General features: G+C 37.2%; 1 protein-coding gene across 1 annotated transcript; it reads left to right on the top strand.

Annotated features, from left to right (window-relative positions):
• Positions 1 to 247: 247 nt before the first annotated feature.
• LOC129904252 (RNA-binding protein Y14A-like) lies at positions 248 to 6,960 on the top strand. Its single transcript, XM_055979794.1, has 4 exons — positions 248 to 609; positions 2,090 to 2,226; positions 2,851 to 2,996; positions 6,565 to 6,960. The coding sequence occupies exons 1-4, from the start codon at positions 351 to 353 to the stop codon at positions 6,608 to 6,610; spliced, it is 588 nt and encodes a 195-aa protein (XP_055835769.1). The 5' UTR covers positions 248 to 350; the 3' UTR covers positions 6,611 to 6,960.
• Positions 6,961 to 8,794: the final 1,834 nt, after the last annotated feature.

Raw genomic sequence — 8,794 nt, 5'->3', positions numbered from 1 at the left:
AAACAATAAAAACTACTCTCAACATAACTTATTCTAACATAATTAATTTCATTATAACTTATATCCAAGTCAAACGATCCCTGTGGTAATTAGCACGTAATTGGATTATTTACTTTATTGAAAGACATTTTATCTAATTTTTCTATCTATTCAACTCATAGAACTTCCCAAAAAGGGCAAATATTGACCCGAATCAACCCGGTCCGGATTTATCGTTATAGCCGGACCCTCAACTTTTATTTCCTTTCCTAAACCCTTTTCCCCCAATTTGGGTTGAAAGTTGTTCATTCTGCACAAGAACGAAAGAGAGTCGTTTTTTGCTTTTAGCTGTTTCAGTCCAGCTCCCTCCAATGGCGAATGCAGAGGTAGAGGCGGTTGACTTCGAGCCAGAGGAGGACGATCTGATGGATGAAGACGTGGATGCTTCGTCGTCTCCTAGGGCTACAATTCCTAAGCTCAAATCTGCCATCACTGGAGGCTCATCCTCCGCTCCTAAGAAGACCAAGGGACGTGGTTTCCGTGAAGAAGCTGCTGAGGCTGACCGTAATGCCCGTATGTCTGCTCGCTTTGATTCTCTCGATTCTGAGGGCGGTCCTGGTCCTGAACGATGTCAGTTTCCCTCCCTCTCTATCTTATCTTTTCAGTACATTTTAGAGTTTTGAGTGAATGTTTTGGCTTTTTGCTCAAAAAGTTTGAATATTAGGGTGGGTAATTGACTGCATTCTAATTTATAGATAGTAAAATATTTACTTCATGGAGTGGATAATGCTGTCAATTAACCTGGAAAAGAATGCAATTGCAGCACTTCTCTCTAGGTTTTAAACATCCAAATTGTATTCTGGAAAACTAACCGATTAAGATTGGAAATCAGTCGAGCTGACCCTCAAAAAGAGATGAAGAAGAATTAAAGTTGGTTCCTTTGTCTTTGTCTACCAAGAGAAAGGAAATTATCCGAGAGAGGGGTCTTGAAATTAGCAGTTTTTAATTTATTAAAATGATGTTACTCACTTCTCAAAGAGCACAGCCCACCTCCTGTGCCAATCTGGCTTAACTTGAAGTCACCCCCCAAAAGATGGGAAAGTGTTATGTGGCTAGTTTAGTATTTAGCGCAAGAAATAATCTTAATGGTCATTCTGATTTGTTGATTCATAGGCCACTGCTTGTTATGAAGCTTTAGATGGGCTAAACATGTGGGTAAAGAGTTTGTCGATTTTTCTCCAAGTCAGTTATTTTACTGCCATGTAATGAGCTGTGAGCACTTTAGAGTACAGATTAGGTGAGCTATTAGATAGTACATCCAAGTTATGGAATTACTTACACTTTGTTTGTATAGTTATTACATATTGCTTCATAATGTATCATATTGTAGAAGGGGAGCCTTGGAGTAACTGGTAAAGTTGCTGCCATGTGACCAGGAGGTCACGGGTTCAAGCCTTGGAAACAGCCTCTGGCAGAAATGCAAGGCAAGGCTGCGTACAATAGACCCTTGTGGTCAGGCCCTTCCCCGGACCCCGCGCATAGCGGGAGCTTAGTGCACCGGGCTGCCCTTTTTTTTTTAATGTATCATATTGTAGTGTATTTCATCGCACTAGATTGCTTTGATGAATACAACGTTTTGATAGATGTATTGTTTTTCATCATTACATAATGTCATACATGAACAATTTGAAGGATAAACCTACATGAAAAGCAGGGTACGAGGTAGAGCTACTATAAGAAGCTAGAGCAAAGGATAAAATATGATTATTAAATAATAAAGTAAAGGGAAAAATGAGAAAAAGACTTAACGATGCGTTCACACCAAATCTGTCGTTACTCAAAATGAGACTTTTTGTTGTTACCTAACGATGGATTAACGATATGATACAATAAAATTTAAGTAACAGTCAAATCAAAACGTTGTATTTAAACTAACAATGATATATAATACAGTCGGTAACAACCAACCAGACAAGCTGTTAGTAATTAACATCAACAAAGTGTCAGTTAGATATGGCCTTTGTTTGCTGAGTGCAATTATGTTTCTTTTGATGAGGCAAGAAGAATTTCAATAAAGATTATTGAGTTTTACTGAATCAAATTTCTGCAGCCATTGAAGGATGGATTGTTTTAGTTACTGGGATTAATGAAGAAACACAAGAAGATGATCTTCATAATGATTTCGGTGATTTTGGAGAAATCAAGAATTTGCATTTGAATCTGGATCGTCGGACTGGATTTGTCAAGGTGACCCGATTCTCTTCTGTTTCAGACTGTCGAGTAATGTTCTGTTGCTTCTTGCACAATTTCTATTCATGGGAGAAGATGCTGACTGTGGTGGGACTATATGAATAAATAGTCAATAGTGAATACTAGCTGTTGCAAGCATTTATTTTAGTATTATTGCATTTCCATAAGGTCACTTTTCAATGAAGAAAGTGCAATATAGTAACAAGAACAGAGCACTCCTTGTTAATAGTTTAGCTAGTTTAATTTAGAGGTGCTCTCTGTAGCACTCACAAGTCACACCTGGATGGTTCTCATTTCTACCTATGTTGGATGTTTGACCATTGAGTCTTCCACTATTTACTGGAAACCTTTAATAGCTACTAATTTAGCACAAACTTATGTATGCATGGAGCCATGGATATGTCCCATGTTGGAACATAATCACAGATTCACTTATCAGAAGTCATTTGTTGTCTTTAGAATGCAATTATCAGTTATTTTGAGGGTCTTCAAACCTCTAGATAGGATAACTCTTCATGTGTGTGCCCTTCCTTATTGGAGGGAAACATCTTGTTTTGCATTTTCATTAAGCTTGGAGCAGGTCCTTTCTATTCTGTTACTTGACGTGAACTGTTTGTGTAGGGATATGCATTCATAGAATATGAGAACTTTGAAGAAGCACAAAGAGCTATAAGTGAGAAGGATGGAGCTGAGTTTCTCACACAGACTATAAATGTTGATTGGGCATTCAGCAGGGGTCCTTTCAAGAGGAGGAATGCTAGACGGAGGTATGTCCATAGTGTATCCATGCTATTGTGTCTTTGTTACATGTGATTTATAGGAAATGAAGCAGAAAATCTGAAGAAATGATGCCTAAACCTATCAAAAACACTACTTTTCACTTTAATCATTCTTTTCTGAATGAAGTTGAAGTAGGTTTTGATGGTTATATCTTGTATCTATTTCTTTTTACTTTTAAGTCTGTCGTTATTTGGTTTTTTTGGGGTATCGGCAGGATGATTCTCCGTGATGGTATTAAGGTGTGACGGCTGAGACGTCTTCCTTTTTCTTCTTGACACTACCAATGGAACCTGATTGTATGACCTTACTTGTGGCTTGTCGTGTGACTATAAATTGAATCTTTCATGATTTGATGCCTTTTTCTATAAAGTCTCCCATTTTGACCTGCTCTGTGAATTTCTGGCTCATCATCGACATCATCTTGTCGAAATAAATACCTTCTTGAGCTCAGAAGAAGTACTTGAAGAGTTGGACCTTGGAGGCCTCGGTTCTCCAGCACTGTGCATATTTCTGAAATGACTCAGACGGTTTCTTCTGTATGTTGGCTAATGAGAATCTATTCAGGGTAATCTCGATACTGAACCTATAGTGAGTCATGAAATCCTCGTCCATTTCCTGCCTTTTACGTCATTTGTGAGGATCCTGACGAGTATACCAAGTCAGAGCTTCTCTCGAAAGGCATCAGATGAACAACTTTATCCGTAACTTCTCGTTCTTCCATACACGGACTAGCTTGTCGTAGTAGGCTCTCAGATGCATATGAGGATCACGCATTTTGTCAACTATGTCGAACTTAGGTGGCTTGTACCCCACTGGCATGTCGATGTTTGGGTGGGTGCATAAGTCATCATAGTCCAGGCTCTCGGTTCACCTGGCGATTTGCAGGCTTTTCAGTGCCTTTCTCGTATCGTGGAGTTGGCTAGCTATCAATTCTTCTTCTTTCAATTGCGCATCCTTCTCTATTTTTGCGTACTGATCCACCTCGTATAGGACTCTGAACGCAATCAGTGCTGTGAACGTAGAAGCTCCAATGCATATACAGGTGGCTTAGGTAGCTCATAGGAAGTGGCGATATGTGCCCCAAGCATCTTCTACATCGTTGGGTAAGCAGGCATGGTAGCAACCTGAGTTGGTAGTGAAAAGTTGGGTGTAGTCGTGAATGCAAGGGGAGTAGTAGGTTGGAATTATGCATAAGATGGGACATATGGAGTTTGGTCCGGGTAGATTTGGCAAGTTGGCGGGAGTGATCGGAGGTAGGCCAAAATTGGCAAGAGGAATCGGAGATGAATGGGTATATGAGGGGAAGTGGTCTGGAACATGTGATTTAAAGGATGGAAAATGAAGTAGGTGCAGAAAGGTGGTTACAATGAGTTTGGCCCGCACTTGTTGCATCTCTTCCCTTAGTATCTCTGGTTCTTGCTCCAGGAGAGCCATTTGTTTGTTGTTTTGTGTATCTGGCCTTCTTTGTGAACCTTTTGTATTTTCCACAGGTACTCGGAGGTTTGTAGCAATGCTCGACTCATGATTCATTGGATTCAGTCAGCCTTCTCTTGGACCTTAGATTGTACTGTTGAATTAGCATGTTGGGTTAAGCATACAAATAATAATCCCAAGAAAAAATAATGTGGAACAGCCGAGCAGGCTACCTCTTCACCTTAATCCAGTATATTGTCGACTTTAGGTTTACTATGTGAAGCCTAGTTTTTTATCCATGCAGAAGCGCCTTCTCACTTCTATCACACGATTTGCTTCTATAGACACCAACTTTACATCGTTTAGTCCTCCTCCTTGCCTTTTCCCGAGGCGGGGGTTCTGTTCTTCAGAAATTGATGGTCAACATAGGATTTTCAAAATGTTGAATTTAGTACTATGATTTAACCCAAGTTGAGATGGATTGAACTAGATTCACATCAATCACAGTAGGGACCGAAAGGACCAACATATTATATTATGCACAATCTTGATTATTGCCAAATTGGGGTATATTGTGTCTGGTTTGGCTTTCAACTTCTAGTTCTAGTAGCCAGCTATGTTGCTTTGGACTCTTTAAAAATGTTGACGGGTGTGTGTAGGATCTTCCAAAAGTAGTGCATTTGTGAAGAATCCGATACGAGTGTGGCAATATTTTTGGAGGGTCTGAGCAACATAGTTAGCTAGACTATGAGGATATATCTGTACTAAGCTTCAAGCCAAACAGGCACACTCCAGCTTTTCTTGCAAATTGGCATGCTTCAAAGTTGAACGACAATCACTAAAAGCTAAATTGTCGAAGCTACATCTGATGGACAGGCAAATCCAGATTCTTTCTTTTTGAGTTAGCAAACAACCAGAGTGTACCAACCAATGGCCTAAATTTCCTGCCTCATTTTACTAGCGTAGAATGTGAGATATGCATGTAAAATCTATTTATTAGCATTGCTTATATTATTGAACGTGGATGACTAAAAGGTGTTTGGGGGGTGGGGGATAGTTTAGACCTAAAATTTCGTGAAAGTCTTCTGAAAGATTTGCAATCTCTTGGAGTTCTTACAATCTTGGCAAACAACAGAATGCATTGGAAGCAAAAGATTAAAGCTTATATCCTGTTTGGCCAAACTTCTAAAATCAACTTATTTTGGAAAGTGTTTTTTTTCTCTTCAAAAATGCTTTTGAAAACGTACTTTTGGTGAGAAGCACTCTTATGTTTGGCTAATCAATTTTTGAGCTACAATTAGTGTTTGACCAAGCTTTTTAAAAGTGCTTCTAAGAGCTTGTTTGCATTGGCGTATTTTAAGTGCTTTTAAGCCAAAATAACTTTTAAGCAATTAAGTGTATCTTCTCAAAAGTGTTTTTGGAGAAAAACTACCTTTTTACCTTTTGAAAAACAACTTCAGTTGCTCCTCAAAATTACTTATTTTCCCCTAAAGCTTGGCCAAATACCTCACGTTTTTAAAATAAGCACTTTTGGCTTCCTAAAAACTTCGCTAAACAGGCTATTAGTCATGTAGGTTCACTTACATCAGGTGCCATGTTTGTTAGTAGTCTTTGTAATCTATTCAGAGTTTGGTATGCCAAAAGAAAAATACAGGGAGTTTCTAGTTTTGGAGAAACAAAAACTATGGAGTATCAGGATGAAACATATCCAAGTGGAGCGAAAACATAGACTGAGGATTCATGCAGCCTATCCTAACTTGTTTGAGATTGAAGCTTAGCTACTGTGTTTGATGACATTGTTGAACTTTTTCTCTCAGTTTGGTGAAGGAATCTTTGTGAGTAGGATCTTCAGTTCCTCCCAACAACACACTGAAAAGAAAATTGGAAAAATTAGAGACGGAAATCAGAATACAAGTTAATGATTTCCCTCAGCGAGTTAATGCCTTCTGAGTTGTAAGGAGCCCTTAGAATCTAGGACATTTTCTCCTACTCTGAAAGTTTTTTCATTTGTTTCAAAATAGAAAAAGAATATTAGAAATTTCTTTTCTTTTATGTTTGTATTTGTGAAATTTTGTCAGGTTTTGATTTGTTGAAATATTATCTGAAACACAGTGGGTTCTTATTTGATCCTTGTTTCTGCAGATCACCACGTGGCCATCGTTCTAGAAGTCCCAGGCGGAGATTCTAATCAGTGTGCAAATGCAATGGTCATGAGGCTTACTTGCAGTTTTTTTCCCAACTTGTTTGATCCTGTCCTTAGTTATGTGTATGATATTACTTCACTGACTCTGAGTTTTCTCCAATTTGCCTATTCTCTCTTTCCTTAACTACCATGTGCAGACGGTATTCAGAGCTTTCCCAGCAGCATTGCATTTATCATACTGGCCTCTGAGAGATGTCTAGGTTCTTTTTTATTCGTTCAGAATATTCAGCACTCCCTAGCATTATTTGAGATTGATCTTTTTTCCTTGTGAATGGGATGTCGGTAGGATTTGAGTTATGCAAAAAATGTCTCTTAAGTTGCTTCTTTTGATAAAACTTTGCACGCGGGTTGTGTTCTCGTTTTCAAGTGAGTTAGCATATTCTATTATTGGGGATATATGCAAAAAGAAAGTGCAATGGCACATTTTCTTTCTCAAGCTAAGATCGTTTAAAATATCCAGTTATTTTTTTTAAGGTGAGCGGATAACTTGTGCTGCTTTGATTGGAGTGGATGTTTATTTTAAGTTATGTTTAGGTTGACAGATGTTATCCTTTTCATTTGCTCAATTATTATGCAATAAATGTCACTTCGAATTTTTTCTTCTTATAGTGGAACAAGTAGAGCAGAATTTACTTGTTTTGCCATGTAAAAACTTACATAAGGGCGTGAGACCTTTATTAAACATAACACGGTTAAAACAGCTCTGCAAGAACAATAAATTTTCACCCCTTCCCCCTCCTGAAAGTAAGGGAAAACCATTTTTCGATTATATCTTATATGAAATGAAACTTGCTTTTTGGAAGAAAAAATGATAGCAGACATGTCACTTGATAAATGTTGTCTGTATTTCTTCTTTGAGAAACCCAAAGAATGAACCAGAGTAGATAAATGACAATATTAGTTCCAATATTCTTTTTTCTTGGAATCCAATTCTTAATTTACTTAAACCTATTTGACTGATTTTGAGTTAAAATCCAATCAAGGAAAAATGGCATTCTTAAGTAGTGAAATACTGCGATACTTGACAGCATCAAGCAAATACTAAGAAATATTGTCTCATTAATGTTGAATTAGATTTGAACATTTTTATACCTCCCAAGTCCCAGGTATGTTTCAGCAGGATCTTTGGGCGTCAGGGCGTGACTGGCGTTAGAAATTGTTGGGGTTTTAAAGGTGTGAATTGGTTGTGATTTTTAGGATGAGTTGTGACTTTTAAGATGTGTTGTCTCTTCCGATGCGTTGTAACTTTTTGGATGAGTTGCGATTTTTCTGATAACACACAATAACACATTTTCATACTATCCTTTATTGACTATAAATACAAGAGGTTTCTCTCATTTTTGGCATTGAATTTTTTGCATCTTCTACATATTTTCTTACAAACAAAAATTCGAGTCTAAGAGTGGTTTGAAGACTGCCTCTTTGAGTTTGTTGGAGATATTGATGTTTGAGGTATCGTTACGTCAATATTAGGTATATCTATTTTATCTTAGGAGGAAATAATTCACAACTTCGGGTACAGTGAAGAGATTAAATTACTTAAGGATACACTGTGAATTTTGTGGTCACATATATTTTAAGATTTGTTTATACATTTACTACTTCTAGTTTTCTTTGTTCTTCTGCTATTCTAATAGAACACATTAACAATCAAGCTGTTTTTTCTTTTGTGTTCATCTATTTTTTTGGATTTGGAGATTAAAACCTTTTTGTGTTTCTACTCCGATTCAGTAATTGATTCGAATAATATAAAAAGTTCATCGAATAGTAAATTTGTACCAGAAAAGGAAAGATTATTTGGTTTCAAAGAAATGAAATTTTCACCAATTGATAAATTTGTTCCGGAAAAAAAGAAAAAAATTATTTGATTCGAAGAAATAAAATCTTCACCAATTGATAAATTTGTTCCAGAAAAAGAGAAGTTATTTTGGTTCGAAGAAATAAATCTTCACCAATTGGCAAATTTGTTCGGAAAAAAAAGTGTATTTGATTCTAAGAAATAAAATCTTCACCAATTGATAATTTTATTTTATTTTTTTGTTAACAAACATAACAGAAACATAAAGTACTCCTATGATTTGCACTACTATTATGCAGCCCCTCCAGTTGTTCTGTACCAGCACTGGCTCCAACAGAAAAGTCCGACAAATTTTGTGAAGTTGACTTAAA

Source organism: Solanum dulcamara, chromosome 9, assembly GCF_947179165.1.
Source record: "Solanum dulcamara chromosome 9, daSolDulc1.2, whole genome shotgun sequence".
In the NCBI taxonomy this organism is placed as follows: Eukaryota; Viridiplantae; Streptophyta; class Magnoliopsida; order Solanales; family Solanaceae; genus Solanum; species Solanum dulcamara.
The sequence above is the reverse complement of the archived record's forward strand: the minus strand, read 5'-3'. Positions and strand labels throughout refer to the sequence as shown.